Source organism: Pseudorca crassidens, chromosome 1, assembly GCF_039906515.1.
Source record: "Pseudorca crassidens isolate mPseCra1 chromosome 1, mPseCra1.hap1, whole genome shotgun sequence".
In the NCBI taxonomy this organism is placed as follows: domain Eukaryota; kingdom Metazoa; phylum Chordata; class Mammalia; order Artiodactyla; family Delphinidae; genus Pseudorca; species Pseudorca crassidens.
This window is the reverse complement of record NC_090296.1, coordinates 79253292-79270513: the sequence shown is the minus strand read 5'-3', so window position 1 is coordinate 79270513 and position 17222 is coordinate 79253292. Positions and strand designations below refer to the sequence as shown.

General features: G+C 39.4%; 1 protein-coding gene and 1 long non-coding RNA gene across 7 annotated transcripts in view; one reads left to right on the top strand and one right to left on the bottom strand.

The window, feature by feature from the left end:
* The window catches only part of LOC137226919 (uncharacterized), a 261239-nt gene extending 259206 nt beyond the window's left edge, over positions 1 to 2033 (top strand). Inside the window, exon 6 of the mRNA XM_067742387.1 lies at positions 828 to 2033. Coding sequence (XP_067598488.1) covers positions 828 to 939 — 112 coding nt within the window. The 3' untranslated portion in view covers positions 940 to 2033. The remainder of the gene's footprint in view (positions 1 to 827) is intronic.
* LOC137226935 (uncharacterized) overlaps positions 1 to 17222 on the bottom strand; it is a 140924-nt gene that overhangs the window by 50970 nt on the left and 72732 nt on the right. The window lies entirely within an intron of this gene.

Sequence of the window (17222 nt, the reverse complement as noted above, 5' to 3'; positions counted from 1 at the left end):
TTGAGATGTGGGTGGATCTAGAGACTGTCATACAGAGTAAAGTAAGTCAGAAAGAGAAAAACAAATATATATTAATGCATATATGTGGAACCTAGAAAAATGGTACAGAAGAACCGGTTTGCAGGGCAGAAATTGAGACACAGATGTAGCGAACAAACGTATGGACACCAAGGGGGGGAAGTGGTGGGGGTGGGGGTGGGGGTGTGATGAATTGGGCGATTGAGATTGACATGTATACACTGATGTGTATAAAATTGATGACAAATAAGAACCTGCTGTATAAAAAAATGTATACTTAATATTTCTTCCAATCCCATATTTATAATGTATAATATCTCATGCTTCACTCCCATGATTAACATCATCAAATTAATAGAAAATGCTTTCTAATATTGCTGGTTTTATCATCGTTATATTTTGTCTTAAATGTTTCTTTTGGGTTATATTCCTTTTCTAATTTTAAATAACCTTAACCTGAACATAATTTTCAGATCTAGGAAAGGACATTTTCATTTCAATCATGTCACAGGTAGAATTTCTGTTAAGATGAAAAAGCAGAAAAGTTGGAGACCCGGTAAATATTTTAACATTGGTTCCACTTGGTATGATAATGGAGAACTCCTCAGGCAAGACACACCAAAGAACCAGACACAGTGGGTGCTGGGTGTCAGGCCAGAACAAGATACAAGAGTCTTTATCCCTGTCGTAACCCCAAAGAAATTGACTTTGCAGTGGTAGATAAATGTATTCAACAACTATTGGCTGTGCACCTGGTCTGTGCAAGGTCAACAGTGAAAACGCATCATTTTTCTGTTTTTGCATTTTAGAGTTCCAGACACTGTTGGAGGCAGAGATGGACAAGATGGCATCTACTCTGGTTCTGGTACCTGTGACCCATTTACACAGAGGAGAACTTATCCATGTGGCATGCTGGCTTAGCACTTAGACCACCAAACAAGAACTCCACCACTCTGCTTAAGGAGCAAGCTCTTCACACTAACTGTTCTCAGCACCATTCTGAAATGTCTTTGTCTCACTGAGGCACAGCTGTCCTAAGGATTTTAATACTGCAATCCACAGGGCTTTTGTTAAGCAATAAGACCCCAAATGACCTTTTCTACCTAGGTATCAAGATTTCAAAACTATTCCCTATCAGCACAAACTCTCTGAACTTTTAGCTTCCTGCTAGAGCTGTGTAAAGTCAGCTTCTTCTGAACCACTGGTTGAAACTTGTAAAGGGACTGATTTTTCTGGTATTATCGTTTACCAATTGCGTCATCATTATCACTTCTTGTCCACTGACCAGAGAGTTTGTACTTGTAGACGACAGTTGTATTTGCATTCTGTATGGCTTCCCTATCAACGCACTTTTGAGGCCCAGTATTTAGCAGAGAATGTTCTTTTCTATAGAGCAGATTATTACGTGCATCCACTACTGTGCTAAGCATGCATTTTACCTGCATTATTTCATTTAATCCTCACAGTGATCCTCTATGGTGCAAAGAGATAAAAATGACTAGGACATGGTCACCACAAACTGAAGAACCAGGACTTGAACCAGGGTGGTCTGACATCAGAGCTCTCATTCTTAACCACTTCATTTATACTGCTTCTGTAAGAATGGCCTTTCTATAATTAAAATTATATAATGGATTTTAAAAATCTGTTAGAAGAGTAAATTCTAAGAACATGAAAACTAACTCTTGGTCAAAATGAAAGTTTTTTATTAGTGTGCTGAAAATAGGGCTAGAGAGGCATGTACATTTACTTCTAATTTACAAGTTGGTACACAGGAGCAGAAAATGTAGTGATAAAAGACTATTTCTGTCTTTTTAGACATCTAGCACATTCTTCTACCACCTAATTGTGTGGGTACATATTCTGCAGTGTCCTTCAGTATCCCTACCACAGTCAAAAGGTTCTGTATATCTATTTGCATATATGTGATAAGGTTTATTTTGAATAAAGAGTGAGTGTGATTTCATTTTTCCCTGTGATATATAACCATGAATCAATAAAGATTCCTCCTGAAACTTCTCCAAGGAATGGCATGAATTTCCAATTAATCTCATAACTTGTCTTTAACTGTTTGGCCATATTCCATAATTGATAGATGTTATTTTAATTCAGATACAAAGAGAAAGAGAGAGAGAGAGGATATGCCCAGGCCAGAGAATGGGGTATACATCAAGTTTTAGACACATTTTGCTCACCTAGTCAATCAATGTTTTTTGAGACCCCAAAATACTTTGGCTGATCCCTGTGAGTGACTGTTATTGTCAGTTATTAGCAAACTGCAAAAATGACATGCCCTAAAAAAATCCATCAAATTGGTGACCAAACTTGCACAGGGTCTCGGACATCAAGGCTATCACTTTTCAGCCACAAGTGTGGCTGTCACCACACTTTTCAAGGGTGGGGGTCAATGGAAAACCACTTAAGCCTCTATAAAAGATGGCTTTTAAGGAGCTGTTTCGCTGATGGAACCTGGTGGACTGGGATAGAGAAGGCACTTGAAGTCTGAGTAAAGATGTGCAATGAAAGTGAAAAAAACATAAGGGCAGAAACTAAAGAAATATTGAGATAATAAAAACAATATATTTTCCTTCATTATTGCCTACATGATAGCATCCAAGTCCCTTCACACAGCATTCAAGGCCCTCTACAAGTTGATGCTAACCTAGTTTTCAGGTCTTAGTTCCCAGAACTCTCCCATGTGTTTTCTGTCCTGCTATCACACTGTGTGCTTTTTCCCAGTGACATGGCATACCTTCATGTATGAGTGCCCCTGACACCTTTCCTCCTCTGTCCCCATGTCATCTGCTTCACAAAATACCACTCCCTTTTTATGAAAATACTGAAAACTCTCCTCTCCCCAACCTCCACTCACCACACCCAACAAGCAGAAGTAATTGCCTTCTCACTGAGTGTCTCTAGTTCTTTTCATAACTTCTTTATCATGTTGACATGTGCTAGGAGTCAAAACACATCTCTTATTCACCTTGGTACACCTAACACATAGTCAGCATTCAATACACTTTTATTGATATGTGCTGCTTTTGTGTGTCCAGGCTGGTTTCCACTCCCTGGCTCCTCCATGATACCCCTTCTCCCTCCCTTTTATTTTTAGAATGTTCTCGATAATAATGATGATGATAATTGGCATGTGTATAATACTCTATCAATTACAAGCACTTTCAAATCTGTATTAGTCTTCTAGGGCTGCCATAACAAAATACCACAGACTGGGTGCCTTAAGCAGCAGAAATTTGTTTTCTTACAGTTCTGGAGGCTAGAAGTCCAAGATCAAGGTGTCAGTAGGTTGATTTCTTCTGAGGCCTCTGTCCATGGCTTGCAGATAGCCACCTTCTCACCTCCTCACATAATCACCCCTCAGTCTGTGTTGCTTGCATCATAATCACCTCTTATTATAAATTCACCAGTCATACTGGATTAGGGCTCACCCATATAACTTCCTTTTACCTTAAGTACCTCTTTAAAGGTCCTGTCTCCAAATCCAGTCACATTATAAGGTACTGGAGGTTAGGGCTTCAACATATGAATTTTGGGGGAACACAATTCAGCCCATAACAATATCCACTACCTGATTTATGCTTACAAGCAATAGCTGTAGCCTCTCTGTACCTCTGCACTATTTTCACAGTGAGCGTCTTCAAAATACAGCACTTCTATGCCTAACTCTACTCCTTCCAGCTTCCACAGTCTAGATCTCAAGTCTATTTATTTTGGAAAGGGGCTTTATTCCTCAATAAGACAACGGTTCCAAATTCTAGGGTTTCGTACAGAGTTTATGTTGTCAAAAGCCAAGCTTTCATGTCAGTATACGAAGAAAAAGAAAAGCTGCCCATTTTTTAGCACTGAGAAAATAGGAAACAAATATCATATGTGGGGGAGGGTTTTGCAGTCATTAAAAGCTTGAGAAAGGGATCTAGAAGTATATATATTAGCCATTTCAACTGGACAAATGCTGGCCTAGTTAAGAAGGATGACTGGTACTTACTACTGAGTACATTAGCCTACACTCTGACCCTGGGACCTATGAAACACTCACTGACATGAATGGCTCCTTTCATGTGAAGTAATGTGCTAACTTTTCAAAAGGGTCTTGATTCCAGGCCAAAGTGAGGAGCATCGTGCGTACTACAGTATATTGACTAAAGCCTCCTTAGAATTGTTGCCACATTAGTCAGGGGTAAGCAGGGCACTCTTAAGCAGTATGAAGACACTAGGTTTTGCAGGTCTCACCCATTTCTGTCTCCTCCGTCATAAATCACTCTCATACTGTGTCCAGAAAAAGCAATCACCTGCAATCCAATGCATTTCAGCGCTGCATTTGAGCTCCAGGCGGAAGACACAGTGGATGAAACATTAACCGTGACCTAGATTTGGAGCTGGCCCAATGTTGGGCCTGCCTTACTTCAGAAGGGGAGTCACTATCCCCTGTCCTCTTTTCACTCAAGTGTTGAAAAGTGGGGAAACAATGCAAAGGTTCAAGACATGATCATATGATAACTCCTCTCTAATCAAGAATCATTTCCCTTCCTTTTATGAGGTGGGAAAAACTGAAATCATCCCTGTGAGGGGCTGCTGATTCTACCCTTACCAAACCACTATATTCTTCTCTCCCCCTTTATTCTCCCTTTCACTTCCTCAGGATTTTAACAGAAACAGTTTATATCGGTATGGTGATGCAACTTATGTGTGTAAATAAATGCAAATAGCTATTAAATGTTCAGGAGGTAGCATAACCATTTTTTTTTAACACAGTTTATACTGGCGAGTATTTTTTCATAATTTTCTAGATCTGCTGCCAAAGAGCACTTCCCAGAGATCTTTGTAGCAATGCATACATCCAGACTATGGTTGCAAGAAATCCAGGATGCTGTATAGACGGGATCACCTTCAGGGTTTGAAATTTAAGAAATTTTTGCCATTAGGTGATAGACCTTCACATCAATATTTAGCTAGCAAGGTTTTGATCTTGGGGTACACAAATATGTATTTGACTTTTGGTTCTGGAATCTTCTAAAAATATATATTTGGGCCAATTTTATTGTTTCCTTGATTTTATTAACCATGCCCTCTTTTCAGAATAATTTAGGTTTTAGTGATTGTATCAGAATTAGTCTATGCTCCTTCAGATGGCCAACAGGCACATGAAAAGATACTCAATATCACTAATTATTAAAGAAATGCAAACCCAAACTATAATAAGGTATCACCTCACATGAGCCAGAATAGCTATCATCAAAAAGTCTACAAATAATAAATGCTGGAGAGGGTGTGGAGAAAAGGGAACCCTCCTACACTATTGGTGGGAATGTAAATTGGTGCACCCACTATGGAGAACGGTATGGAGCTTCCTTAAAAAACTAAAAACTGAGTTACCATATGATCAGCAATCCCACTCCTGGGCATATATCCAGATAAAACTCTAATTAGAAAAGATACAGGTACCCCAATGTTCATAGCAGCACTATTTACAGTAGCCAAGACTTGGAAGCTAAATGTCCATCAACAGATGAATGGATAAAGAAGATGTGGCAGATGTATATAATGGAATATCACTCCACCATAAAAACTAATGAAATAATGCCATTTGCAGGAACATGGATGGACCCAGAGATTATCACACTAAGTAAGTCAGAAAAGGCAAATATATGACATCATTTATATGTGGAATCTAAAAAATGATACAAATGAACTTATTTACAAAACAGAGATAGACTCATACACATAGAAAACAAACTTACAGTTACCAAAGAGGAAAGGCAAGGAGGGAGGGAGGGATAAATTAGGAGTCTAGGATTAACAGATACTACTATATATAAAATAGATAAACAACAAGGACCTACTGTATAGCACAGGGAACTAAAATCAATATCTTGCAATAACCTACAATGGAAAAGAATCTGAAAAAGAATATATATATATATATATATATATATATATATACACGTATGTATGTATAACTGAATCACTTTGCCGTATACCTGAAACTAACATAACATTGTAAATCAACTATATTTCAATCAAAAAAAATTAGTCTATGCTGATGACTACTACAGCATCCAAAATACAAAGTTGTGTTAGAAGACTCTATCAGTGCACAAAGTTATAGGCAGTTATGGGAAAGTAAGTATTTTTTTAATGAGTCTTTATTTCCTTCTTGCTGATGTATATCAGGCTGTGAAAATATCTATTAGTATTTTTTTCCAGATCTCTGCTGTGTATGTGCATGTCTGCCTAGTATGTCTCATCCTTTCTCTTATCACTCCTTAGAGTTCTGCCTGCTCTTTCTCTAATTGCTGGGCAGTAAGAGAGATGGACGGATCAGGCTAAGCAAGTAGAGCCTGCAGAGAGCAGAAACAGATTTACTAACTTTGATGATGGCTTCTAGAGAGTCCTCACCATACACATGGCTGGGTTGCCATAAAGCCAGCTGAGCCAATCACCCTAAATAGATTAAAAGATGACATAGACAGATTTTAAGCAGAAATGATTTCATTCTTTCCTCTCACCAGTTACATGGTTAGCTGTTTCGTGCACTGATTTGTTATACCACAGAGGGCTGCCTCACAGTCCCTGCCAGCCTTCTGAAATCTTGATGGTACTGGAAACTGACTGTCTCCTGGGAATGTGCAAGAAAGAAGGTCTGAGCTCCTCTCCTCCAAAGACACTCTTTTCAATCCTTTATCTCCTACTCATGTGCAATAGTCTAGTCTATCAAAATACAGTGATTGAATAAAACTTTTATTTCAGATAACGAATGCACTGATTTAATTAATAAAGGGTTTGTACTACATGGTATTATAGTTCCCTAAATGAACACTGAAATGCTAAAATGGAAAAACTTACCATTGGTCCAAGTTAAATCATAGCCACTTCTTTTAAAATGCATACCCTAATAAGACACCAAGCCATTTGATACTTTTTTAAAAATGTGTTATATAAGTGCTTAACATTTTCCAGCTGTTTTAAAGCCAACTGTTTTTCCTGTCATAAGTACATCTGGCATCAGGCAAACAGATTATAGCCATGGACAACTGACTAATTTATGATGTTTTTATATTTTCATATTTTTGGCAGACTAATCCTGGTTGATATATTAGCCTAGCTTTCAGAGGTGAATCTTAAAATCTTGTACTCTTAACAACCCTTTTACCTTTTTCTCTCCCAAACCCTAGAATATTTTTGGCATGTCCTAAAATTTAATTAAAAAACAGAGACAGGGAGAATGAATTGAACCCTTATGCTCTGTCCTCTAGTGTCCCTTCTGTAGCTGACTTCCTAGAAGGAATTACAAATCTGTGTACCAGTGTTGATTTTGAAAGATCTTTGTACTTTTGACCATTCTCCTTCCTAAATTCATTAGGTCACTGCACTTGTCTTTGCATCCTACTGTGAGAATTGCGTTTTGTCCAAATGTAAGGGGAGTTTGGTAAGTCAAACCAAGCAGGAGAAGAACCAGTTGCCTGCCTTTGCAAAAAAAAAAAAATATGAAGTTTTAAGCCATAGGGAATGGAGGCAAGACTATTTTCTGTGGTGGTTCTGTTTCTGCATCTTGAGTTAGAGAGGCCAAGTCCACTCACCTTCTCAGAACATCTTTTTAATCTGACATCCCCTAGTGGGCCATCCCTTAGCTATTTATGTGGAATCATAACTGCTGGGTTGAATATGCCATATTCTTCCTTTAAATATCCACTCAAGGCCTCAGAGTAATGGATGTGTTTTTAATAAATCTAATATATAAATCATTCATCAGATACACTTCAAAACAGAGCAGCTATCAGAACACCCTGAAAGATTCATTAGAACATTTTTTTTTTTGCAGACATGTCACCAAGTTAAATAAATGTGGGTCAACTCAAAACTGAGATGAGAAATGGCAGAGTGCTTTATGGGTGAGTCAAGAATATAGGAATTCTAGTCTTGTCTCTATTGCTAACTTGTTTAATGATTGTAGTAATGTTTATGGCTTACTCCTAACTACTCTTCCTTCTGGCCAAAAAACAGACAATGTCTACATAGGATTTTGAGCTCCTTAGAGAAGGGCCCTAAGTATGCTTAGTTGGCAGTAATAAGGACTTGCTTTTATAAGCATGGAGTCAGCTTGCCCGGATTCAAGTCCCAGCCCCATCACAGCCTGGTACTCAACCTTGGGTTAATCCCCCACTGAAGTGCACTGGGTAGTCTTTTGCTATTATACATAATACCACGATGAATATCTTTTAACATCTAGATACGTTTATGCATTTATATGATTATATCTATAGGGAGAATGCCTAAAGGTGAACTTCTTCACTCTAAGGTTAGGGAAATTTTAAATGTTCTTTTATATTGCTAAATAGCCCTCCAAAGAGGCTATACCAAATTGGTGCTCCTGACACTATACGTGGATTCCCATTTCTCTACACCTTGGTCCACACTGTTCACTGGCAATTTTTTTTTTTTTTTTTTTTTTTTTTTGCGGTACACGGGCCTCTCACTGTTGCGGCCTGTCCCGTTGCGGAGCACAGGCTCCGGACGCGCAGGCTCCGGACGCGCAGGCTCAGCGGCCATGGCTCACGGGCCTAGCCGCTCCGCGGCATGTGGGATCCTCCCGGACCGGGTCACGAACCCGTGTCCTCTGTATCGGCAGGCAGACTCTCAACCACTGCGCCACCAGGGAAGCCCTGTTCACTGGCAATTTTAATTTTTTAATCTTTATCAGTCTCAGAAGTGAAAGACGGAATTTGACTTTAATTTGCACTTATTTAATTTTGATCTAAGATACTCATCTTTTCATATTTTACTAGCCATTCATTATTTTATGCATACCCCAATCCCCCTTTTCTATTGGCTACCTGGTGGGTTTCTTTTTTTTTTAATTGATTTATAAAGTACTTGGTAGAGTAAGATGAAGATCTTTGTAAAGAATAATTTGGAGAGCAATTCTGATTAATTTCAGTCATGAGGGATATTATAAATTTGAGAATTTTATGGCAATTGGCATGACTAACTAAAAAAGGACAAAACCTCCCAAGCATGAACAGTGAAAGGATATCACCTGAGTTATTACAATAGTCACTGAAATAATCCAGATTATATGTAAAGCACAACACAAAGAAGTCCAAGGTGTGATCTCTGCCATTAAAGCATTCATAGTAGAGAACAGAAGACGCACTCACGTGAAATGATAAAAATCTGAGACAGTAAAAGGAACGAGTGATACAGGCCATAAATACCCTAGGAATTGAGGAAGGAAAGCGCATCTTCATCGGACTGGTTAAAGGACATTGCTTAAAAGAAAACACAGGCTTGAGTAGACAGAGAGAAAGATTCAGAAGTATAGAAGTGAAAAGCAAGGAAAGCAACGAGTAAAGAGACAAAGGTGAATGGAATAGAGGCTTGGATGGGGGAATAGGGGAAAGTTTATATATGGACAGGTGTGTTGGCATCAAATTACTGAAGGTCTTGCCTGTCTGCTTTAGCTTGGATTCTATGCTGTCAGAGCAAATGAATGTTTGGGGGAAGAGCACTGATGTAATAAAAATAATTTTAGGATGATAATATTGACCAGAGAATAATGAATGATTGAAGAAATGAGTGAATGGAAAATATTGAGTTGGGAAAGCAGATGACTATTGTATTAATACTTTCTGTGGGAGAGAATCAACTAATTAAAAAAAAAGTGGTTTATATTTTCTTCAATTTATAAAACTTAAAGCTGTTATGGAACTAATGCTACATAATGTTATCTAAGGAAATAAGACTGATCAAAACCCAGAATTCTTTGTGTATATGTTGAACATTCCAATGCAGTGCCTTTTTCTAAATCTGTGATTCAGCTTTCATACTGCTTCACTCACTCATTCTAATGACAGTAAGCCTTTCTTTGTTGGGTCTGGAATTCATACGGGTTTTTTCACAGACCTAGAAATTCCAAACATGCTTCTGTCATTACACCTCATCTGTCATCCTAAGGAATGGCTTTATTTATTCTTGTGATTTGGAGAAATAAGGTGATTGTAGAAGGGGTTTAGAATAATGGGAGGAAGGTGTTGGCTACATAGAACCAGCAATTCCTTTCTTACTTTATTTCCCTTACATGTTGGTAAGGGTTAGGTAATTGCTCTGAGAGCCCCCTGTACTGCAAATGCAGCATCTGTTCAACAAGTATTTACTGAGCACCTAAAATGTGTCAGGTACTGTGCAAAGCACTGGGAACATATAGCACTGACTGGAGGAGAGTTTAAAAAATAGAGCCAGTCTTTGCTCCTACGAAGCTTACAGTCTGGTGGGACAAATATAAACAAGTCCACATTCTATTGCTTCTGCCCCTTACAGGTGACAGGGGGCTGGGCTCCTCTCTCAAAATTTTCCTACATGTAACAACCCTATCCTGTTGTTAGGGTTCTGAACAACCCATCTCTAGTTTACTTCATGTATTCCTATGTGTGCTGGGGTATTTAATTCACTTCTAATGGGCATTAAGAGGATAAAAGGAATTCAAATAACAAATATGTGGCAAACGCTGTGAAGTAGCAGACGTGCTAGTGCTATGGAGATCACCAAGGAGTGAAACATGGACCCAAACCGTAGAATTGGAGAGAGACAGTAAACGCATTTGCAAAAGTAAACTTTCTAGTGTGGATAATAAGTACTAAATTGATGGCACAGATGGTGGGTGCTATGGGAACTCAGAAAAGGAGGCATCACTTCCAGAAGGCACTGTGCCTCAAAGGATGGGCTGGGTTTGAATCAGGTAGAGGACAGAGGAGGTGTCTGTGGGAGCCAGTGAAGCCCAGTACAAACTACCTTATGCAGGAGTGGCCCCGGGGCTCCCAGCATGGCTGTGATCATGGGGTCCCACAGTTTAAACTGGTTCTCTTTCCCTCTTCATCTCTCGGTTCTGCTTTCCTCTGTACTCGCTTCAGTCTCAGAATGACTGACTCTATGTCGTGGCTGCCAGGCTTACATCTTGCTCCCTTAACCACCCAAAACAAAAGACAGCATCTCTTTCCCAATAGTCCTAAACAAACTCCTGTGATTTACCCTGACTGGACCAACTTATATCATTTTCCCAACCCTGAGTCAACCTCTGTAGCTAGGGGGGGGTGGAATTCACAGATTGGCCAGGTCTGGGTTATGTCTCCACCCCTGGAATGGAAGCAGGCAGGGTCAGCCCTATCTAAACCATATCAGAACAAGATCAGGGAAGGGGTTAGTGGTTCCCCAGAGAAGAAAACTGTACTTCTGTAATTAGAAAAATAACAACAATCATCATCACTATCATCATCATTGCAAACACTCTATAGTAAAGAACTTACTATGTACTGGGTACTATTCTAACCAACTTTTGTATGTTACTTATTTACTCCTCCTATCCCTGTGAGGTAGGTAATCTTATCTCATTTTCAGATGGGGAAACTGAGGCAAAGAGATGTTAAGTAATTATCACATGGCTAGTAAATGGCAGACCTGGGAGTTGAACCCAGGCCACCAGAACACCAAGTCCATGGTTTTACCCGCTATAGTACCTTAAAATTGACTTCTTTAACACAGAGAACTAGTTAACACTGAGGCTCAGAAATGAGCAAATTATATGAAGAACAATGAGAAGACCAGAAATTCAGCAAGATGGTAATTTTGGTCTGTCCTCAAAGCTACGGAAACAATATCCAAAAAGCTGATAGGTTGTGCCATCCTCATGGAGAGGTCAAGTTCTGACAAGGTCCAGGCAACCACTGACTGAACTTCCAAGGGAAATGAAATGGTCACCAGAGAAAAACTGAGTAATTCCCCAAAGGCTACTCCAGCCCAATCCTCTCAACGGCTTGTGATTCACACTTTTATACAATTTACCAAGGACTGATTTCCTACCCGTATCTGATTCTCAGTCTCTTTCTCTCCTGCTTTGAAACATCATTCACGCAACATATATAAATCTTAGTTAAAACTAACAATGCATTCGAAAACACAAACGAAATCAAACGATTGCCGTTTGGCGTTGAGAAACAGCAGACCCAGGCTTGAGTCTGTTTACTGTGCATTTCCTGACGCAAAGAAAAGCAAGCACAGCCTAGAAAACACCACAAAGCATTATATGGCGACAGCTCGTGCACTTCAGAAGAGAAGTGGATACATTTGGAAAAGTTTTTCTCCCTTTGATGTAGAATATGTTATCTTTTTTTGTATTAAAATGGGAGTTAACTTTAAATAAATAAAATTCAGCCTGTAGGCTTCAGAAAACTAATGCTCTGTTTTGATAGTGTCATTTCTCTGATCCCTGAAAGCATTATGGGAGTTAACTTGGGCCTTCATCATGATTTTCCTTTATGGTGTGGGCAGCACATTACATTTTCATCTCTGTTTTATTGATTTCCCCTCACTTCCGCCCACATTTTCTCTTCGCCAGCTGTTACCTCTGCCCCTTCTGCTCCCCCAAGTGCTATGAGGGCAGGTAGAGAGAGCTTCTCCTGTGTCTTTGGCTGCGGGCAGTCCAGGCACTGTTGCCTCAGTGCTCCATTCTAAGGTGTAAACCTCTTATCTGCATGGTTTTTGGAAAAAAGATAAGCCAAGGGCCCTAGACCTGCCTTCAAAAAGAGATCAGAATGAGCTCCACATTCCTATAATGAAACAGCGGAAGAATGTGCAATTTGTAGTTAGCATGTCTTTAATTGGACTTGAGGATGTGCCCCCTCCATTCAGGATACGGAGTGCATGAGCCTGGTAGATGATGAACTTGTTTTCTTTTATGATTTTCCCAAAAGAGCCCTCAACAGTCAAATATCAGGTAAACTGAGCCCTCTAGAATTTGGTAATAGAATGAAGCCTTTTTTCTTTTAAACAAAATTACTTTTAGGTAAATGAATATGCAAAAATCTCAAAGGTGTGCTATGCAACATGAAAAAAACACTGATAACAATTGTTTTTACCCTTGTAATTGTACATTTTGGCCCTTCTTAGTGTTCTAGTAATTGCTTCTAAAAATGAGTGTATTTGAAAGATACATGCAAGACTACAGTTGGAAAAAGAAAATTCTTTAATATAAAAAACTTGCTATGATTAGAGTTTTTCAGAATTTCTTGGTTGTTAATAAGATTTGAAAGCTTATAACTTCTATAGTTTAACTTTTGAAACAAGAGGTATATTTGTGTGTAAAGAAGGTGGGGATTCATGAAATTTTATGCAAAACTATGCATGCATATGCATATGTCGTGTCCTGGAGAAAGACTTCATAGCTTTCATCAATTCTCAAGAGGGTTTGTGACAGGAAGAATTCTCAATTTGCCTGTCTCACTTTCCTTCCCCACACCAACCCTCCCTTTCTTCTTTGTAGTCAATAGCACTCTCTCTGTCTTGCCAGCTTCCTACTTATCCCTTCCCAGATGAATTGTTCTTTTTGTTTTCTGACCAAGTGAGGCTGAGCCAGAGGAGCTCAGGAGCTGGTTCCCTGATGATGATGGTGGCAGACAGATGGCAAGACTACCGGGAGTGCTGCAGTGAGTGGCCTCTGGGTGAGCTGTTAGGAAGATGGACGGTGCCACCATGACCCATCCTGAACAGCATCTTCTAGGAGGGAAATGGGGCATCCAAGATGCCACCCATGTAGGCAAACTTCCATTACACTGAGGATACTGTCAAGGGGAAAAACTGAATTGGGCAGTAGTGTTCCCTGAATACTTCACTGTTATCTATTTTTTTACTTCAATTTTATTTGATTTTGGGGGGATTTTTTTTTTTTTTTTTTTTTTGCCATTTTCCTTAGCTTCTATATCCATTACAACATCCTAACACTTTAATTGGCTTTCTACGGGACAAACAGGGAGCACTGATTCTGGCAAGGTAGACTTTTCTGTCCTGTTGATTGATGGGTTAATTTTTATTGAGCACAGCGTGCTAGCAGAACCAAAAATCCAAGACAGAATTCCAACTCTAGGAATTTATGTTCTAATGAAAAGTATGACAGCCAACAATGCAATCCTCCCAGTTTCTTTCTTTTATGAGTATGCCCTCTATCTCTCTCTTTTAAGACAAGTCTACATAAGCAAAAAGTGTGTACTGAGGCAACTAGACAGATAACTTGAGCCCAGAAACATGCTATTTAAAAAAAAAAAAAAAGAGCCAATTGGATCAGGTAGCCTAGTTTCCTCAAAAGAGTTTCACTAATCATATTCGCTGAGTGGCTACTCAATGACGAAATTTAAAAGAATCAAACATTTCTCCAGATTCTTTTGGTTCTATCCTATGTCAACTTACATTAAATTATGTAAAGTTAGGGCTTCCCTGGTGGCGCGGTGGTTGAGAGTCCGCCTGCCGATGCAGGGGACACGGGTTCGTGCCCCGGTCCGGGAAGATCCCACATGCCAAGAAGCGGCTAGGCCCGTGAGCCATGACCGCTGAGCCTGCGCATCCGGAGCCTGTGCTCCGCAACGGGAGAGGCCACAACAGTGAGAGGCCCGCGTACCGCAAAAAAAAAAAAAAAAAAAAAAAATTATGTAAGGTTAAATTTCTAAAAGTTACATTTTTGGACTATGTAGTAGCTTAACCCCACACAGAAATCCTTCACTGAAATACAATTCAATAAATACTGTATGGCTTAATTTTATGAAGGGCTGATGATTTTTTAAATAATCATTTAAAGAATGTTCATTGTCCCTCTGTGTCCATGATATAAGGATCCATATGATCATTTCTTCAGTCAATGGCCCCCAAAAGAAGATTCCCTTTCCAAACTATTCTCTTTCTTTTATCAAGCACTCAAAGCTAAGTAACCTAGAGTGTTTTTCCAATTTGCTCAGAGCAAATTTCAGTGCTCAAATGAACTGTTTCACCTCTGAATCAGCCACAGTATTCCTGAGCCACCATTTCCTCATCTATAAAATAAAGTGTATTGGAGATAATGATCTTTAAAATTCCTTCCAGCTATGAACCACCAACACACACACAGACATAGACACACACACACACACACACACTCTTATATGATTTCTGACCTCATTCATATCTTTATTTAATTACAATAGAAGCTTCATAAGAGCCCAGCCTGTGTCTGTCTTATTCACCTGTATACCCCTGGTTCCTGGCGCAGAAATGGAGTACACTAAATATAACTTGAATTAATATAATTACCCAATGTTCATAGCAATGTGTTCTGTTGCATGATGCCTTGAATCCTTCTCTGGAAGGAAGCAAAGCCCATATTATAAATTCACACAATTTATTTGTATATAATTCTTACACCATATTTTAAAATCTTACATTTAATCTGCCTGTTTAGCTGCAGCTAAAATTTTGTCATTTCTCTTCCACTTTTCTCTTATTGAACTCACTGTCTTGCACACTTTTTCATAAAAGGCCCAACTTAAAAATAAAGCTAAAACATAGAACATGGAACTTGCACGCACGTGACTGGAGCTTGGACTGCTGGGAAAGAAATGAGCATGGTCCCCACGCCCGTGGAAGCCAGGTTTGCTGCCACCAAACTTACAAGCTGACAGCCTATCCAACAACACACAGAGGAAATAAAGCTCCTTGCTCCCTAACTTAACAATGTTAAACTCCTGTGCCCCCCGACAGTGAGTCTGATCCTGAAGAACTGGGCAGAATGAGCCAACCACAGCCCCCAGAGATCCCCAAGATTCCCATTACCCACTGAAAGGGTCCACGGTGAGGCACAGGGTCAAAACACCTCCAACAAGGTTAAACGTGCTGACTTAATTTTTTCCTAACAAGTCAGAGGTTCTTCTCTAAACAGAAAGCCTAACCAGAACACTGAGACTGTGTCCTCAGATTGGTGGACGGCAGGGAGTTTATGGGTGGATTATGGGGAAGACAGAGGAGGAACAGGAAACAGAGATGGCAGAGATGTATATTACCTGTGGGATTGATTTTCTTGCGCAAAATCTCCGGTACATTTGATAGGCAATGCTGCCCTCTAGTGGCCAAGTGGGATGAGCACAGGTTCCAATTAAAAGCCCACACAACTTAGGGGGATTTTTTGTTGTTTGTATCTAGTTTTAAGATTATTCTGTTTTTAAATCTTAAAGTGAAAAAACAGACATTTTACCAAAACACATAACTTCTTATAAAAGAACTCATGTGACTTTTCTCCTCTTCCTTTCTTCATTTATTTTTCCATGATGCCCCTTTATACTTAGGCAGTGTTAGGCTTTCCCAGCAAACCACTTGGCCCTGGTCCCTGAAAAGGCCTAGGGAAGCTTGGCATCTCTCATACACCTCAGATGCTTCCTTCTTGAGGACCACAGGGGAAGGCATAGGGTGGAAACTGGCCCTCACTGCTCCCTTTGATTGGAAGGCTCCGTCCTTACTTCCTCATATGGCTGTTTCCTTCTCATCACTTAGCTCAGCTCAGAGGCCACCTGGCTACAGCAGCCCCAATCCACCCCCACCTTCCCAGGGTGTCAATCCCTAGCACATCATCATTCTTCTGGCTTCCTACAGCTCATCACTTTCCCAAATTATGTTCTTTACTTGTTTCCTTATTCTCTTTCTCTCCCCCATCACAATATAAGCATTGTAACAGCAGGGACCTTATCTATTTTTTTCACTGATATACGTCCAAATACTAGAAATTGTTGCAGGCGCTTGGCACAGAGTAGGCTCTGAATAAATATTTTTGAATGAATGAATAATAGAGAATATCTACCTCCTAAGCCTTCTCTTCCAATAGCAATATTTTTGTCTAACATCTTGCCACCTCTCATGTTAGAAAAGTGGGACATGGAAATGCAGAATTTCACTTGGGAACTGTAAGGTATAAAATCTCTGACCATGCATCGGCAGAGGTAGCAGATTAGGATTGAAAATTACTCGTACTAGGTTTAATTTAATTTCTTAAGTCTGATTATATATGTTTCTCCCTGTCTACGCAGCAAAAAGTCCTATTATCCTCAAGTACAGTTTTCTAAAACAATAGAAATACACAGAAAAGATACGGAAAAGAACAAGATGATAAAATTCTCAGTCTTGTTAATAATCTTGTTATTAAATGTCAGTTGGTAGTATAAGTCAGTTTAATTGATTTGAGAAGTGACATAAACTTAAGAAGATATACAACCCCATCATCCCAGGCCAGTTTTTAAGAACACTGTACCCTTTCTTGGTAATAACAGTATATACTATGTTGTAGTGACCACAATACCTGCCTCCATTATATCTTTTAAAGCAAACACTTCAGTTTCTTTACTTAATTG